The sequence below is a fragment of the Diaphorina citri genome, unplaced genomic scaffold (genome assembly GCF_000475195.1).
Source record: "Diaphorina citri unplaced genomic scaffold, Diaci psyllid genome assembly version 1.1 scaffold389, whole genome shotgun sequence".
Classification (NCBI taxonomy): domain Eukaryota; kingdom Metazoa; phylum Arthropoda; class Insecta; order Hemiptera; family Psyllidae; genus Diaphorina; species Diaphorina citri.
This window is the reverse complement of record NW_007377824.1, coordinates 117,497-136,815: the sequence shown is the minus strand read 5'-3', so window position 1 is coordinate 136,815 and position 19,319 is coordinate 117,497. Positions and strand designations below refer to the sequence as shown.

At 40.3% G+C, this 19,319-nt stretch overlaps 1 protein-coding gene across 1 annotated transcript in view; it reads left to right on the top strand.

The window, feature by feature from the left end:
• Nucleotides 1-643: 643 nt before the first annotated feature.
• LOC103508337 (intracellular protein transport protein USO1-like) overlaps nucleotides 644-19,319 on the top strand; it is a 22,566-nt gene continuing 3,890 nt past the window's right edge. The window contains exons 1-13 of the mRNA XM_017443713.2: nucleotides 644-1,070; nucleotides 1,271-1,453; nucleotides 1,902-2,054; nucleotides 2,433-2,699; nucleotides 3,164-3,209; nucleotides 3,545-3,608; nucleotides 14,252-14,390; nucleotides 14,474-14,622; nucleotides 14,703-14,802; nucleotides 15,412-15,501; nucleotides 15,549-15,701; nucleotides 16,088-16,229; nucleotides 16,630-16,765. Of these exons, the coding sequence (XP_017299202.1) occupies nucleotides 1,047-1,070; nucleotides 1,271-1,453; nucleotides 1,902-2,054; nucleotides 2,433-2,699; nucleotides 3,164-3,209; nucleotides 3,545-3,608; nucleotides 14,252-14,390; nucleotides 14,474-14,622; nucleotides 14,703-14,802; nucleotides 15,412-15,501; nucleotides 15,549-15,701; nucleotides 16,088-16,229; nucleotides 16,630-16,765 (1,646 nt within the window). The 5' untranslated portion in view covers nucleotides 644-1,046. The remainder of the gene's footprint in view (nucleotides 1,071-1,270; nucleotides 1,454-1,901; nucleotides 2,055-2,432; nucleotides 2,700-3,163; nucleotides 3,210-3,544; nucleotides 3,609-14,251; nucleotides 14,391-14,473; nucleotides 14,623-14,702; nucleotides 14,803-15,411; nucleotides 15,502-15,548; nucleotides 15,702-16,087; nucleotides 16,230-16,629; nucleotides 16,766-19,319) is intronic.

Sequence of the window (19,319 nt, the reverse complement as noted above, 5' to 3'; positions counted from 1 at the left end):
ATATAGGTAGGTACATAAAGTGAATGTTATCTTTCATCTACCGCATCAAAATTCGACTCCGCAGCAAACTATACAACCCACACGACAGTCTACCCCACAAATCCCACTGTATACCACCTCCTTCACATCCACATGATCTGCACCTCCTCTTCTTCTTCTCCTCCTCCTCCTCCTCCTCGTCTCCTCACTGTCACATATCCTTTGTCAACCTCCTCCTATCCTTTACCTCCCTTCTCTTCCATACCTCCTCCTCTTCATCTCTCTTCTCATTTTCCTCCTTTTCTTTATACTCCTCTTCTTTCTCCAAATCTCCATACCTCCCTTCCCTTGTGCGTCATCTCCCTCTCCTCCTCTTCTTCCTCCTCCTACTTCTACAACACAGCATCTGAGCAAACTGTTCCCAAAGTTCGTCTCTTCTCTTCTCATCAAGAGGAAGCTGGAAAATCAATAGCGACACAAAACCTTTGCGAGAGGCAAAATGTAAACTGTGGAAGCAACACTTCACATTTGTCCTGCGTTACTTTTTTCCGAAAAAATTTCGTCTCATCAAGAGGAAGCTGGAAAATCAATAGCGACACAAAACCTTTGCGAGAGGCAAAATGTAAACTGTGGAAGCAACACTTCACATTAATTTGTCCTGCGTTACTTTTTTCCGAAAAAATTTCCTTCCATCAACCACTGTATTTGTTTTTTATCATTTTTGTGTAGTCTTTCAGTCCTTGTTTTTGTTACGTCAAACTTTTTCGCGTCGTTTTCATATAAATTTCCTAGTAAAAATATAGAATTTCCTAATTTCCAGTGATAAATATTAGTCAGCTAGAGATATCAAAACCATTTATCGTTGTAACTTTTACGTCCGTAGGTGTAGGTTTATATCTAGATAGTGCTCTTTATCCGCAAAAACATAACTTGTTGGCTTTCTTCCAAAGTCCATTACTTTACTTCATTAGGTCTAGGTTTGTGTACCTATGACATTATGTGCTAATTTATTTGTTTCTTTATTATCTGCTTGAATATAACTATTTTAGGATTGCTGCACCCTCAAAATGCATACGCCTGCTATCATTGAGGTAAGATAAAGTTTTGAATAAAATAGAACACAGACACGGAGCTATAGCTAGTTAGCCAGGCACCGTCCTATGAAAAATCTACGTACCAGAAACTAAACACTAAACCGCTCATTTCAATGAGAACTGACACTAGTGGCGACGTTAGCAAAGTAGGACGTAGGTATCAAAGTAACTATGGAAATTTCCATGACTGTTTTCAGTCGGAGGATGAGTGGAACGACATGGCACAGAGGTTCAAGAAGGAAGGCATCGACTACAACAATCTGAAAGTGGAACACAAGCTCCTGTACGTATGGCGATGGTTAGTGGATTCCGAGATCAATCTGAAGAACTCAAGACGAATGTTGGATAAATTGCATGAGCAGCAGCACGAGGAAATCGAGGTAAGACGGAATTAGGGTTGGGTGAGAGAGCTCCTCCAGACGAACCCTGCCACTTAAAGCAAGAATAACATATTGTCTTGTAGCAGCAACAGCAGAAAGGCATCATCATTAGAAGCAACAACAGTAGAAGTAGCAGCATCGACAGAAGTATCAGTAGCGAGAAAATCAGCATCAGTAGAAACAATAGCAATATCACCATGAACAGCAGCAGCAGAAGAAGCAATGGCATAAGTAGGAATAACTTCGAGATCTCCAAGACTTAATGGGACCCAAAATCGAAAATTTCACCAAATCTGGACCAACCTTTCGAGAGCTACGATGAAACAAACCGACAAATGATACGTAACCTCCTCGTTGAGGCAAAACTCAAAAGCTTTTTGTTCCTTCAATATTTCCCAACGTTGCAGTGTTAGCTTCGCTCAGTAATCCAAACTCCGTTTGTTTCCAGGAAATGGAGAACTACGTGGGTAAGATCCGAGATCAGGTTCAGAAACAGAAGGAGGACCTCAAAGATGAAACAGATCGCCTGGTGGAACAAGTTCGGAGTCTGAGGAAACTACTGGCGGATCATGATATACAGAATGATAACCTGGTGGACGCAGTAAGTACGAGTATAACTTGACTTTACTTGACATTTAGTTGGAGGAACGCATTTGCGTATTGAGGTTCGAAAGTTGTAGGAGTAAAGGCTCTGTCTAACAGAACGCGGACTCTGTACCATGTCCCTACTATGATCTGCGGTATCATCCTAGTCAAATAAAAGGTGTACTTACAGCGACGGACAAATTCATTGACGGACGAGGACGTGCAGACTGGCCTACTGAAGTTGAATTCCTAGGGCCCGGTACACACGTTTTGGTTGCCAGAGAGCAACTTTTCCGGAGACCGTAAGTTCTGTGGAAGGCCTCGGTTCCTTGGTTTATTTGGCCAAACAGTTCTTCTGTACCTAGGTATTGAAAATCTCAATGTTGCATTTCAGGTAAGAATCGTTCTCGAAGAGCGGAAACGGTTCAGCAACGAGCTGGAAATTCTCAAGTCCACAAAGTTCGGTTTCTACGCCATGTCCACACTGGACGGAGGTGACAATGAACCGTCCCAGGCAGACGAAATGCTCGCTGAAATCATCAAGGTGTCTTCGGAACGCGAATTGTTGAAACGAGAAGTGACGGAAATGAACGACCGGATTGAGATGCTCGAGAGGTCGGCCCGACAATCCGAGTTGGACAATGAGAAGCTGGCCTTCAAAGTAAGTCAGAAAGTACAGGAGGGGGCTAAGGGAGTGGACTGTGGATTGTACAGGTTGTACGTTAAAGGTTGTACTGTATTAAAGGTTAAAGACCTGAGCTCTTGGACAATGAGAAGCTGGCCTTCAAAGTAAGTCAGAAAGTACAGGAGGGGGCTAAGGGAGTGGACTGTGGATTGTACAGGTTGTACGGTTAAGTTGTACTGTATTAAAGGTTAAAGACCTGAGCTTCCACTTCTCTTGAGCTGTGTCCACAGTTCCACACATAGTCAACGGTCGATCGATGTCTACTGAAACCGTCCGCAACATAGATTCACTTAGTCAATCGACATCGATCGACGGCCGTCGACTATGTGTGGACTCAGCTTTGGTTACAACACGTGAACCTATCGTCATAATACTAGATCTTATCGGCCCGGATTACCTACACATACTTAATTGACACTTACCATTTTCTTTCATACAAGCTTTCTGAAACCTTGGCGGAATTGGAAGACAAAGAAGCACTTCTAGGTTTGTATATCATTATCCTCAACTTTCACTTTTTACCCTTTATACCTACCCTTCGTCCTGAATGATTTGTGGTTTGAGAATCAAATAAATGAGTGTTGACTGCAAATACCGATATTGAAAAGTCTTGTAAACCCGAAATCATTTGCGGCACGTCAATAAAAAGATTTATTGAGGGTTTCGGCACTTCGGTAGTGCTTAGCCACGCCGCGCCGAGTCAAAAAGTGAGCAAAGTTGCCTCTTATGTTGGCTTCATTTCTCCTTGACGGGACCTACGGTTATTTATTCCCCCACCTCTCCTATTTCCTTAAAAAGTCCCTATTTTTCTCCGATTTCAGGTGAACCTCAGATCCTGTGCATGAGATCTCACAACAACTCGAATAAATCTACTCTGAGACGAAGGTAAGAATTATCCATGTTTGTGTCGTGATCTCGTCTGGTAAGAGAACCTTCTCAAAGACTGTTCAGAATGCAAAACGAAGGATTTCCACTAGAAAACAATTTATAAACAGGGAGCAAAAATGCACGCACCTCACGCAAAATTGTTTCCTCGCGAATGACCTCCCTCTCTTTTCCTCTCCCTATTACTCTTATTCTCTTTCTCCTTCTCTTTCTTCCTCCCTCCCTCTCTCTTCTGCTTTTTTTTTTGCTCTGAAACAAGGATTGTCCATTGAAATAACATTCTCTTGAAACACAAGGCTTAAGGGCAGAATATGAGTGGAAATAGTTGTGTTTTTACAAGAATGTGTGTACGATTATACAAGTACAAATAACAAGACTAACAAGAGGATAGAATTAGTAATGTTAGTATGTTAGTATAAATAACCAGAGGATAGAGTTACGGATAAGTATACAAAGTTTTTGTTCATATCAGTGCTTCTTAACACTAAGGATTAAGGAGAGAAGGGAGAGAGAGAGGGAGAGAGGGAGGGAGAGCGAATGTTTGATTTTATAAAGGGTTGATTGTCGGGTCGAAACTACAATTGGACTGAAAACTTAGTTTAACTTGAATTTTAATCCAAAGACTCCAAAGTTTAAACCCACCAATTAATAAACCAAGTTCCTACTCAAACTGTGGGTCCGGCCCTTAATATTAAAACATGTAGGGGTTTCTCTTACCTTTAGTGAGGGTGTGGGGGGTGAATGAGCCAGCTGTCTGCGTGGTCCACTAGCATGAGGATCAGCATAAATCACATTCCGTATGAAACCGACAAACCGCGGCTCAAATATGACACTAGGGAGCGCAAGTAGTGTTAACTTGGCGTTATACCACGGTGGCATACCCCCTATGTATAGTTATTATGTCACAACTTTGGTGCTCACTGCAGCATTGTAGGATTTTCCCAATATCCCAATAATCCTAAAATCCAATGCAAATATGACACTAGGGAGCGCAAGTAGTGTTAACTTGGCGTTATACCACGGTGGCATACCGCCTATGTATACCCACGAGTTGGAAGTGACGTGACCAAACCGGAACTCTTTCCCCCGCAAATATGACACTAGGGAGCGCAAGTAGTGTTAACTTGGCGTTATACCACGGTGGCATACCGCCTATGTATACCCACGAGTTGGAAGTCACGTGACCAAACCGGAACTCTTTCCCCCTTGAGGTGCGTGTCTGTGTTATATTATCCACCGTGAGGGAGGTCTTCTCCACCCTTCGCTTCACCCGGACACTATGCCAGTGTCCGTCATTCAGGTCATGCCCGACCGTCAATATTTGGGCCCCACTCCCTAAGTTATACCTCAACCGGAGAGCACCCTCGACCAGTTTAATCTCAAAGAAATCATAAGTCCCGCCATCATCTGTGTAGAGAATTAACCCATTGGGCTGCTCGGTTTTGAATTCCAACTCGAGTGACCCGTTGAGTGCCGCGTTCCATTTGTGCAGCTGAGCGTATGAATCTTGCGATCCGTCCAGCATGAAGCTATGCCCCAGGGGGAGGAGGAGGAGCACCCAGAGCATCGTGAGGACACAAGGGGTTAAATAGAGGACGCTGGGTTTCATGAGGTTTCCAATGAATGCATGATTCCCCCTGCTCCTCTGATATGAGAGTCAACTACGACACTGGTTTATTCCATTTGTGCAGCTGAGCGTATGAATCTTGCGATCCGTCCAGCATGAAGCTATGCCCCAGGGGGAGGAGGAGGAGCACCCAGAGCATTGTGACACAATGGGTTAAATAGAGGACGGTGGGTTTCATGAGGTTTCCAATGAATGCATGATTCCCCCTACTCCTCTGATATGAGAGTCAACTACGACACTGGTTTAAATTATCTTATTAGAAGCTTCTAGTGAAGAACTTGAACCGCACCACTGATAATTTCAATAAAAACCTTCAAAACGCGAATTAAACCAATAAATACCTCACTAAAACTCCCTGATATGGGACTTGAATTGGATGATATTAAGATAATACTATTATGGATTTTATTCTGAGTATTAGATTATTATAGACAAACAACAAACCACACAGAGACAGTAGATGATATTAAGATAATACTATTATGGATTTTATTCTGAGTATTAGATTATTATAGACAAACAACAAACCACACAGAGACAGTAGTAGTCTTACTAAAAATCATTCGTGTATTGTGTTTTACATGACCGAGTTACAAACGCGAATTTTAGCGGAAGGAAAAACGTAAAAGTTGACAAATTGTATAAAATCACTCAAAGTTATACCACAAATACCTATCATAAATTTTACAAATTTAGTTTTAGTCGTTTTACTATTCAGAGCGTGTGTCATGCATGTTATACAGTGAAGAACTTGAACCGCACCACTGATGATTTCAATAAAAACCTTCAAAATGCGAATTAAACCAATAAATACCTCACTAAAACTCCCTGATATGGGACTTGAATTAGATGATATTAAGATAATACTATTATGGATTTTATTCTGAGTATTAGATTATTATAGACAAACAACACAAACCACACAGAGACAGAAGTAATCTTACTAAAAAATCATTTGTGTATTGTGTTTTACTTGACCGAGCTAGAAACGCGAAAATTAGCGGGAGGGAAAACGTAAAAGTTGACAAATTGTATGAAATCACTCAAAGTTATACAATTTTACTTGACCGAGCTAGAAACGCGAAAATTAGCGGGAGGGAAAACGTAAAAGTTGACAAATTGTATGAAATCACTCAAAGTTATACCACAAATACCATAAATTTTACAAATTTAGTTTTAGTCATTTACTTGTGAGTAAATTCAGAGCGTGTGTCATGCATGTTATAAGAAATGAATTGAAGCTAATATCATTTGAAACAAGAAATCTGCACTTCCATAGTTGTTTCTTTGTTCAATTTGTATTTCACATTACAATATTTCACAATCATTTTCCGTTTCACTAAAAAATCCTCCGAAAAGCGAAAAATTTTACACCACGGTGAAAATCACTACACACACACGAACCGATGTCGCATACCGAGCGAAAAGCAACGCTTTCTATCGAAAACAATCAGCGGAAAAATACAATTTATATAGGAAACGAAAAATGTAAATATTTATTCCAATTTTTTTCTGCTCTTTTAAATGGAAAATCACTACACACACACGAACCGATGTCGCATACCGAGCGAAAAGCAACGCTTTCTATCGAAAACAATCAGCGGAAAAATACAATCTATATAGGAAACGAAAAATGTAAATATTTATTCCAATTTTTTTCTGCTCTTTTAAATATTAAAAATAAATAGAAAAAATATCAGAAGAAGAGAAAGAGAGAGAGAAAAAAAAGGTAAAAAGATAAACAAAAATGGCTTCCACGCGAAAAACGTTTCACAAAATACAACGAGGAAAGGAAAACCCGATACACTCATACACAGGGAAATAATTTCCATGGGGTGGAAAGCCAGAGGAGGCGTCAGAGGAGAAATGCAGAGTTTGTCTTGTTTAGGGTGAGAATATTAGAGGAAAGCTGAAAGCTTGAGAACTAAGTACATGCTTGTATTAGGGTAAAATTTTATGCCGTGAAAGGCCGCGCCGCGCACCGGCAGAAAGTGTATGCTCAGACAGTCCTTGGTAATATACGTGTCCATTATGCATGCCACTCATGGTCAGACCTGGCTCTATCAGATGGTTTGAGCAGGTCTGAGCATGAGTGGCATGCATAATCTTGAAACCTAGGTCTTTCAGACGGCCTGACAGATCTAGGCCTGAAGCTTTTCTCGTCACACACGAACAGTCTGAGCATGAGTGGCAGGCATTACGAACCGGTCACAAAACGGCTTTCTCCTATCCTATCTTCCTTCTCTCTTCGCTTTCGGTACGATAAGATCTTAGCAGTTACAGTTTCCTTTATCAAACCTCTTCAAAAGAAAGAAAAAAAAATGTAGTACGTTTGACTCAGCTTTCTTCTCCCAATCTTGAAAATTCTCAACCTAATCCGAACAGACTATAGGAAATGCACGGTAGGGGAAATAGAAAGCTCGTGAGGGGGAGGGAGGGGAAACAGAAAGCTTAGAAGAGGATGGAAAAGCGTCGGAAAAATTTGTAATCGTTGATAAAAAAAATATATATGGAAGAATGTGACGCAAGCGTACAAAATGTTTGATTTTTTGAGACAAATTTTTATGTACTAATCGACGCAAGCTCCTAGCTTACTTCGGCTTGGTGGCTGGTGATAGTTTTATTTTAGAAAAAAAGGGGCAACTATAATATCCTCTCTGTTATTGAAACTACTGGTTAACTGTACAGCTCACTTCGAAAAATAGCATCTACGGAGCCCCTCAAAAGGCTCAATTGGCCAAATTTAATGAGTACCTAATTAAAGTTTGTTTTAAAGATATGTACCAATGCTATCATTGCCATTTATAGACGCGTTGTTGTATTTCGAATCGTGACTAGAGCTGTCAGCGCTGCTGTGGCTATCCTTTTTCTCGTATGGTTTTGCTCCTGTTAGAAAAGAGGAAATATAAGATGGTTGAAAATAGGGGTACTTGTGCAGAAGTCACGTCAGTGGAAGATTGCTACCAAAGGAACTGGCACAAACGAGCAGTGACCAGTGTTATTATAGGGTTAGGTTAAACGCAAAAAGGAGTTTTCACAACAATTAGAGCAGTGATTAGTGTTATTATTATATATAGCTAGGGTTAGGTTAAATACAAAAAGGAGCTTTCTTTTCCACTGACGTGGCTTCTGCATAATTACCTAAGGTGTACCTTAGGCTCACCGTAACCTACATACCTAGTGGGTTTACTCGTAGTAGAATGGATATGGATAGCGATACCTATACCTATTCTTTATGTAGAATACCTACCGACCGAATTACTGTTCGATTCGGCCTGCATTACCGTCTTGTCTTTGAAGACGTCATTCGCCAGAGTTCAGGTATAGTAGGTATCTATGGTTTTCATCATGAGGTGGATATTTATATGGGTCGGGTTCAATTCCCAACGGTTTTGAAAAATTTCTTACCTGAATTCAGACCTAGTTTGGCCTCGCTTTGGGCTTTAATTGGCGCCCGGAAGGTATTTATTTTTTAAATAATACAGGAATAAGGATTAAACAGGGTGGTATAAATAGATTATGGTATAAGAAAAGGAAAGTTAGATATTACAACAGAAGAAGAGAAAGAGAGAGAAAAAAAAGGTAAAAAGATAAACAAAAATGGCTTCCACGCGAAAAACGTTTCACAAATACAACGAGGGAAGGAAAACCCGATACACTCATACACAGGGAAATAATTTCCATGGGGTGGAAAGCCAGAGGAGGCGTGAGAGGAGAAATGTGGAGTTTGTATAGGTTAGGGTGAGAATTTTCGAGGAAAGCTCTAAGGGTGAGAACTAATCAAATGCTTTTAATTGGGTAGAAGTGTATGCCGTGAAAGGCCGCGCTGGCAGAAAGTGTATGCTCAGACAGTCCTTGGTAATATACGTGTCCATTATGCATGCCACTCATGGTCAGACCTGGCTCTATCAGAAGGTTTGAGCAGGTCTGAGCATGAGTGGCGTGCATAATCTTGAAACCTAGGTCTTTCAGATGGCCTGACAGATCTAGGCCTGAAGCTTTTCTCGTCACACTCGAGCGGTCTGAGCATGAGTGGCAGGCATTACGAACCGGTCACAAAACGGCTTTCTCCTATCCTGTCTTCCTCCTCTCTTCGCTTTCGGTACGATAAGATCTTGGCAGTTACAGCTCCCTCCATCTCATGACAAAAAAAGTACCTACGTATGAAAAAGCTGCTTTATGTTTTTACTTTCCTTATCCTATAGGAAGGAAAGTAATGTAATCGGGTCAAATTTTCGATGGTCTGGATGGTCAGTTTTTACAACTTCTCCCGGTCTTGAAAATTCTCAACCTAATCCAAACAGACTATAGGAAATGCACGGTAGGGGAAATAGAAAGCTCGTGAGGGGGAGGGAGGGGAAACAGAAAGCTTAGAAGAGGATGGAAAAGCGTCGGAAAAATTTGTAATCGTTGATAAAAAAAATATATATGGAAGAATGTGACGCAAGCGTACAAAATGTTTGATTTTTTGAGACAAATTTTTATGTACTAATCGACGCAAGCTCCTAGCTTACTTCGGCTTGGTGGCTGGTGATAGTTTTATTTTAGAAAAAAAGGGGCAACTATTCATTTTACTAGCAAAAGGGGGCATAATATCCTCTCTGTTATTGAAACTACTGGTTAACTGTACAGCCCACTTGGAAAAATAGCATCTACGGAGCCCCTCAAAAGGCTCAATTGGCCAAATTTAATGAGTACCTAATTAAAGTTTGTTTTGAAGATATGCCTAAACGTATCTAATTTAATTAAAATCAGACAAAAGGTTGTCAGCGGTTAAATATTGAAGAGTTATAGTGGAAAAAACAAACAGAAAAACTGAATCCAAAGTCGTCGAGTTAAAACTTAAAACTCACTCCCTTAGTCCAATAATCCGATTTTACAAGGGCAAAACCTGTGAGGTTGGCCCTCACTTTTCTCATCAAGCCGCCCTGCTGTTAAGATTTCCAGTTTTATAACCTCAGAACTAAGAAATGCTTTCCCCCCTATTATTATATTATCACAATTATTATTTCCATCTAAATATTGAGCTATTGACACACGGAGTGAAAATAGAAAGTAAAAAGCGAAACTTTTAGGAAATATTAATGTAAAAAAATCTGGTGTGTACATCACACGACTTTTTATTACATTGCGGCCCTAAAAAAAATTGACTGAATTTTTCTTTGGACTTTTTGGATTTTGAAAAATTTAAGAAAATCGAAAGATTATCGATATTTTTAGAAAAGAAAAAAGTATGCTAAATAGGTGTGTGTACCCTACCTACATCAACGGAGGTCGACTCCCATACATTTCTTTATTTAAATTACAATTTTTTCTGCATACTGACTGGGGAATCAAATGAGATAGGCAGGGCTAGGGTTTATTTCTAAGATTCAAGCATGACACCCATATTTATGAACAAAATGCTGGCTCTCAGCAAGTGCTCAAGCATCAATTCCAAACATCTGATTGGCCAAAAAAAAATTTAAGACTGATCTGAGACCGAGAATTTTTGTTCATAAATACGGGTGTAAGAGTAGGACGGTATAAAGTATTTCGAACTGAAAAGGTCGATTCAAAATTTTCGGCTCGTATGTTCCCAGCCTTACCATTATTATTAACATCACAATACTAATATTATCATCATTATTATCATAATCACCATGGAAATATTATCACTATTACTATCATGATAAAATTGTAACTTCTTGTCGCCTCTTCTCACTCGTGCCAATAATTTTCCTTTTATCACACTTCCCGTTTTCCCTATCATGCCACAACCATAGATAGGCGGAGGATAAGACAAGAGGGAGTCTTATAAGAGGAAGGCTTTGCTCCAAAAGGGAATCCCATAATAAAGGGAAGACTCTCATCTGGACTCTTAACAATAAAAAGTGAAAAAGTCTTTCTTCTGGACACGGGTGTGATATGTTAGCTTTAGACCTCTTTCTTTCTACAATAGATAAGTCCCTAGGGAGGAGGGAAATTTTACAGACCGCTATGTTCTGATAAAGGGAGGGAAAGAAAAAAAGAGAGGGGAGATAAAGAAATTGTATTGCAGAGGAGGGGAGAGAAAGAGAGAGAAATTATTATTCTGACCAGAAAGGGAGAGACATGAGAGAGGGAAGGAGAGATGGAGAGAGAAAATGAAAGTAAGAGTCAAGACTTTTTCTTTACACTTTTGTTAAGAAATATTTAGACAATATTTTATTTTTTATTTGACCACAGTTGCTCTCCAAAAAATAAAGGTCTGCCGCTGAGGGCTCTAAATTGTATTAATAGTAAGACACCATATCACTGTACGCACTTGAAAGCGCCATCGGAATCCGTTCCGTTTCCGAAAGTTTCCAGAAAGGAAAATACTCCTTAACTATGAATAACCTCATCTCATGATCTGGTCCGATATTTTCCAAACCACCTGCATTGGGACTGCATCCTCAAGGCAGGCCCCTGAAATCCACTTCAATAGAGAATGAGTCTGCCTATACTAATCAGCAATAATGACTAAGCTGTTGCTTGTATTGCTTCCGGTTTGCTTTGGAGTCCTGGAAATAAATAAATATGAAACTTATATCAGGAATGGAGTGAAAGTCGTCAATAACATAGGATTATTACTTATCAAGTTTACAGGCGCATCGTTTAAGTGTTTGTTCAAAAATATTCAAGTATCTACTAGTAGAAGAAGAAATACCTGTACCTCCTCGTTTTTTTTTTTTTTTTTTTTTTTTTTTTTTTTTTAGATTTTTTGAAATGAAAATTGAATCTAAATTGCCATGCATAAGGTCCCAAGTTCGATCCGCACTAATGAAGGGCATTTACTAAGGAAGTACCTACATTAAATTATTAGGTAGTTCACTTACCTGCATTTCTATAGAAAGCACAGAACAGGTCAAACACATGCGGGTTATATCCAGACAGATGAGGTTTACCAAATTCATAACCCCACCGAGATGCTATTTCGATGAGAGGATGTTGCCAGAATATATTACGGACCTGCAAGGAGGAGGGAGGAGACTTTAATTATTACCACATAATATTCCGATCTCATGTAAATTTTAAATATCTTTTTGGTAAATTGAAGATTTTTAAGAAAACAGACGAGAAAAAAATCTGGTGTGAACATCACACGACTTTCCTTATCCTTTTGAATGATGCTTATTTGAGTGTTCTTTTACCCTAACCGAACCACCGAACATTTGACCCCATTACATTACTTTCCTTCCTATAGGATGAGGAAAGTAAAAAACTCATAAAATAAAATGCAGAGATACCTTTATTTCGTAGCAGCAGTCAAAATAAGGCTGCCAAACAGGGGCTGTTACAATATACACCCATATGAACAAAGATACCTATTTGTTCTCAAGTCAGACTAAAGTAAGTTCTGGCCAATCCGATGATGGAGAATTGATACCTCAATTACTACTTGAGAGTCTGAATATTGTTCTTAAGTATACAAGTTATGGCCGAGGTTGAGTAATCTCATTGGTTGATTTCAATATTTCCAGCCAATCATATTGCACATTTTACCTTGTGAGTGGAAGATATATCCAGAGTGTTGAGTTGAAACGCACAGAAATGGAACATGCGGGCATCAGTATGTACGAGTTGTATTGTACAGGGAGACGGCAAGTCTTTCACCTCATCCTGTATAAAACAGAGAGATGAATAAAATCCGCCCCGGGCGGGAATCGAACCCGCGGCCTAGCGCTTACAAGGCAGACGCACTACCAACTAAGCTAAGTAGGCTGGCCGTATTGGATCAGTTGATGGTTTAAAATTTTAAATTGATTCAGCATGAAGTCAACATTATACTTTAACCCTAGGTGTTAGTGTCTCTGCCAAAATTGACTCCACATCACATTTTACCTTGTGTGTGGATGATATATCCAGAGTGTTGAGTTGAAACGCACAGAAATGGAACATGCGGGCATCAGTATGTACGAGTTGTATTGTACAGGGAGACGGCAAGTCTTTCACATCATCCTGTATAAAACAGAGAGATGAATGGAGCAGTTGCAAATGTGTAAAAATTAGAAATAAATGGTCGATTCCTATGTAAAATGTTGGGAAAAATCTAAATCTGAGGTCAAAACTCCGAAAAAGTAACTTAAAAAGGTCGAAAATTCAATTTTTAATTGCTGTTCTAATGAAAAAGTTCAAATAGTTGTGACGTCAGATTTCACGTCAAAATGCGCAGAAACGCTTGCGCACAAACAAACGAAGCGGGAGCGTATGCCGTGACGTCAAACTTCACGATTTACCGGTATTTTTTTAATCGATTTATCTCGGTATCTAGAAATCGTAGAAGAAAAAGAAAAATTCAGTTCTTCCTTATTTTTCCTGCTCTATGACTTTGAAACATCACCCAAGTAAGCGCAACTGATCTATTACATGAAATAAAACAGACATATGAAATAGACAAGCAAAAGCATTGAGAATTCGATAACGAATATTTCACGCTTCATGAGCGAACAAAGTATTTATCCCAGCCTGGTTAGCTTGGTTGGTAGTGCGTCTGCCTTGTAAGCGCTAGGCTGCTAGTTCGATTCCCGCCCGGGGCGGATTTTATCCTGAACGGATGTTCGTCCTTGGAACAGCTGGCTTTCTCCTATCCTGTCTTCCTTCTCTCTTCGATTTCGGGACGATAAGACCTTAGAAGTTACAATATACTATCTTGCTATATTCAAATACACTCACCCCGTACAGATACCTCGCCTGGGCGGCTGCCATAACAAATGCCTTGATCAGAGATCTCCCCATGACCTGAGAGTCTGTAACGGGTGTAGCATAACTGTTCTTCACCTCGGTATCATTGTAATGGATTAGAGCCGTGTGTATATGGGGGTGAGAGGCATTCGGGTGAAGAGCTGGGGAGAGAAGAAAACGAGGTGGCTACTTTAGGAAACAATTCTGACGTCATTACACGCACTCTGCACTTTTCGTGAACATGAAAAATAAATTCATAAATAGTTGAAACAAATGAATTTCATCACCAAAATATGAGAATCTCGGATGAGAATCTAAGTTTTCTCGAAAGGTTACTAATTTTTGAGTTGACTTTGTTGGGCCGGAAAAAGTCTGTAGCACACAATGGCCAAGATGGTTCCGAGATCAATCTGAAGAACTCAAGACGAATGTTGGATAAATTGCATGAGCAGCAGCACGAGGAAATCGAGGTAAGACGGAATTAGGATTGGGTGAGAGAGCTCCTCCAGACGAACCCTGCCGCCTAAAGCAAGAATAACATATTGTCTTGTAGCAGCAACAGCAGAAAGGCATCATCATTAGAAGCAACAACAGTAGAAGTAGCAGCATCGACAGAAGTATCAGTAGCGAGAAAATCAGCATCAGTAGAAACAATAGCAGTATTAGCATGAACAGCAGCAGAAGAAGCAAGCAATGGCATAAGTAGGAATAACTTCGAGATCTCCAAGACTTAAAGCGACCCAAAATCGAAAATTTCACCAAATCCGGACCAACCTTTCGAGAGCTACGATAAAACAAGGGTTAGTGGATTCCGAGATCAATCTGAAGAACTCAAGACGAATGTTGGATAAATTGCATGAGCAGCAGCACGAGGAAATCGAGGTAAGGCGGAATTAGGGTTGGGTGAGAGAGCTCCTCCAGAAGAACCCTGCCACTTAAAGCAAGAATAACATATTGTCTTGTAGCAGCAACAGCAGAAAGGCATCATCATTAGAAGCAACAACAGTAGAAGTAGCAGCATCGACAGAAGTATCAGTAGCGAGAAAATCAGCATCAGTAGAAACAATAGCAATATCACCATGAACAGCAGCAGCAGAAGAAGCAATGGCATAAGTAGGAATAACTTCGAGATCTCCAAGACTTAATGGGACCCAAAATCGAAAATTTCACCAAATCTGGACCAACCTTTCGAGAGCTACGATGAAACAAAGCAGAAGAAGGAAGCAATGGCATAAGTAGGAATAACTTCGAGATCTCCAAGACTTAATGGGACCCAAAATCGAAAATTTCACCAAATCCGGACCAACCATTCGAGAGCTACGATAAAACAAACCGACAAATGATACGTAACCTCCTCGTTGAGGCAAAACTCTAAAGCGACCCAAAATCGAAAATTTCACCAAATCCGGACCAACCTTTCGAGAGCTACGATAAAACAAGCCGACAAATGATACGTAACCGCTCAGTAATCCAAACTCCGTTTGTTTGCAGGAAATGGAGAACTACGTGGGTAAGATCCGAGACCAGGTTCAGAAACAGAAGGAGGACCTCAAAGATGAAACAGATCGCCTGGTGGAACAAGTTCGGATACGTAACCGCTCAGTAATCCAAACTCCGTTTGTTTCCAGGAAATGGAGAACTACGTGGGTAAGATCCGAGACCAGGTTCAGAAACAAAAGGAGGACCTCAAAGATGAAACAGATCGCCTGGTGGAACAAGTTCGAAGTCTGAGGAAACTACTGGCGGATCATGATATACAGAATGATAACCTGGTGGACGCAGTAAGTACGAGTATAACTTGACTTTACTTGACATGTAGTGGGAGGAACGCATTGGCGTATTGAGGTTCGAAAGTTGTAGGAGTAAAGGCTCTGTCTAACAGAACGGGGACTCTGTACCATGTCCCTACTGTGATCTGCGGTATCATCCTAGTCAATTAAAAGGTGTACCTACAGCGACGGACAAATTCATTGACGGACGAGGACGTGCAGACTGCCCTACTGATGTTGGATTCCTAGGGCCCGGTACACACGTTTTGGTTGCCAGAGAGCAACTTTTCCGGAGACCGTAAGTTCTGTGGAAATTGACTTTACTTGACATGTAGTGGGAGGAACGCATTGGCGTATTGAGGTTCGAAAGTTGTAGGAGTAAAGGCTCTGTCTAACAGAACGCGGACTCTGTACCATGTCCCTACTGTGATCTGCGGTATCATCCTAGTCAAATAAAAGGTGTACCTACAGCGACGGACAAATTCATTGACGGACGAGGACGTGCAGACTGCCCTACTGAAGTTGGATTCCTAGGGCCCGGTACACACGTTTTGGTTGCCAGAGAGCAACTTTTCCGGAGACCGTAAGTTCCGGGGAAGACACGCCAATCACGGCATCCAGTACTTGCGTGTTGGGGTCCGGACCCCAACATCAAGCTGAATGAAATGGCAAGACCTTCGTCGACCACAACTAAGTTGTTAAAATGCGACGTAAATCTCCTATGAAATGAACTAATGCCCACTCTGTGGCTGAGTGGTCAATTGCACTGACTCTCAATCTGGAGGTGCTGTGTTGTAAAATAGTGTGCCCTCAAGTAATGCGAGAGCGGTTCCAAGGTAGGTATGTACCTACAACTTTTTTTTTTAACTCCAAAATTACAAATGAACAAATGCAAGAAGTTGTGTTAATCCATTTCCATTCCATGTCCACATTTCTCCAGGTCAATGTCAGATAGAGACTCTACAATCACAGCTCAGTGTACAGAGACAACGACTGAGGGCAGAGGAGATGTTTAGGAAGCAAGTGGAAACAGATTACCGTCGCCTGCAGGAAGAGAAGAGAGCCATCGCATCCAGGTAACTATGGAGGTGATATATTTTGTTGGTTGAATGGCACTCAATAAATTCCTTTACCTAGTTCCTTTTTTTAACAAATAAATTCCTTTATTTCCTTTGTAAATTATAAATATGAAATCGCGTTTTCAAAAATGAAGGGACCACGATTTTTTTCCTCTTTATCCAGTTTTACTCTTTATCCGAGTCCTCTTTATCCAGGTTCGACTGTATGTATAATTATCCTAATAATAGGTACCTACTTAATATTATCTGATCTTATTCTTCTTCTTTGCCTTTTCCCGTGTTCAGACGGGGTCGGCGCTTTTCGTCAGAGGCTGTCAGTCAGCCCTAGAGGGTGATTGCTTTGGGCTGACATTTGGTTTTGTCTACAAAAAATTACTAGTGGATGCCCTTCGCACTCGACCTTTTCTTTTTATTTAGCAAGGTAAATTTCAGGCTGGTATCCTCTCTGTTTAAAATCCCCCAGCCAGACTAAGCTGGTCTACTAGCTCTTTAATGTCCCCCCGCCAGACAGACTAAAAAAAGTTTTTGCTTGTCCTCTAAAATTTAGGGCTGAAAATATACGAGCATAGTCAGCTCTTTAACGTGAGAACTGCTCCTAAATAAGCGTTTAAGATCCATTGTTTTCGGTACAAATTTCCAATGTCGACTTGAAAGTTTTACTTTCTATTTTAGCTGATCTTCCCACACATGGATAAATATTTTACTTGATTGTTATAATTGTTCTTGATTGTTATAATCCTGGATCCAAAATCTCAGTCAACGGTCATGGATAAATATTTTACTTGATTGTTATAATTGTTCTTGATTGTTATAATCCTGGATCCAAAATCTCAGTCAACGGTCCAATAAAAGTTTGCCAGATCTTCTTCAAGCAGCCCACGACAAGAATGAATTAGCCATCATTATTGCCAACGTTCAGTAGAATATGGCACCAAAAGAAGAAGAAGTTATAATATTGTTTTATGGATGATTATAGATTATATGAAGCTTGGATTTTTTTTTTTTCTTTTTTTTTGAAACAAGGATTGTCCATTGAAATAACATTCTCTTGAAACACAAGGCTTAAGGGCAGAATATGAGTGGAAACATGTAGTTGTGTTTTTACAAGAATGTGTGTACGATTATACAAGTACAAATACCTAACAAGACTTTGTTAGAGGATAGAATTAATACAAATAACAAGAGAAGACTCCCTTCTACAAATAGTAGGAATAAGTATACAAAGCTTTTGTTCATATCAGTGCTTCTTAACACTAAGGATTAGGGAGAGAGGAGAGAGAGGGAGGGAGGGAGAGCGAATGTTTGATTTTATAAAGGGTTGATTGTCGGGTCGAAACTACAATCGGACTGAAAACTTAGTTTAACTTAAATTTTAATCCAAAGACTCCAAAGTTTAATCCCACCAATTAATAAACCAAGTTTCTACTCAAACGGAAATGAACGACCGGATTGAGATGCTCGAGAGGTCGGCCCGACAATCCGAGTTGGACAATGAGAAGCTGGCCTTCAAAGTAAGTCAGACCTGAGCTTCCACTTCTCTTGAGCTGTGTCCACAGTTCCACTCATAGTCAACGGTCGATCGATGTCTACTGAAACCGTCCGCAACATAGATTCACCTAGTCAGAGCTTCCACTTCTCTTGAGCTGTGTCCACAGTTCCACACATAGTCAACGGTCGATCGATGTCTACTGAAACCGTCCGCAACATAGATCGACATCGATCGACGGCCGTCGACTATGTGTGGACTCAGCTTTAGTTACAACACGTGAACCTATCGTCATAATACTAGATCTTATCGGCCCGGATTACCTACACATACCTAATTGACACTTACCATTTTCTTTCATACAAGCTTTCTGAAACCTTGGCGGAATTGGAAGACAAAGAAGCACTTCTAGGTTTGTATATCATTATCCTCAACTTTCACTTTTTACCCTTTATACCTACCCTTCGTCCTGAATGATTTGTGGTTTGAGAATCAAATAAATGAGTGTTTATACCGATATTGAAAAGTCTTGTAAACCCGAAATCATTTGCGGCACGTCAATAAAAAAAAAAAAAAAAAAAAAAATATTGGGGTTTTCGGCACTTCGGTAGTGCTTAGCCACCCCGCCCGAGTCAAAAAGTACAAAGTGCCTCTTTATGTTTCTTTTCTCTTACGGGACGATACCGGTTATTTATTCCCAGCTCTGATATCACCTGTGAAGAATCCCTATTTTCTCCGATTTCCAGGGGGGGGAACCCTATACTCCCTGCTGGCATGAGATCTCACAAACATACTACGAAATAAAAAAATCATAATTCCCAATAGACGAAGCTAAAAAGGGGGAAATTAGTCCATGTTTTGGTGTCGTGAATCATGTCTAGGGAAAGCGAGATATCTTCTCAATAGGATCTTGTTCAGAATGTCAGACACAGTTCTGAGGAGTTTAGGCATCCGAAGCTGAAAATCTCTATTTACTCCTCTTATTCATTTTACGTCATAGTGTAAATCCTGAGAAACTCACTCCATCTCCATCCGCCTTGATAAATGCTGGATCTATGTCTCTAA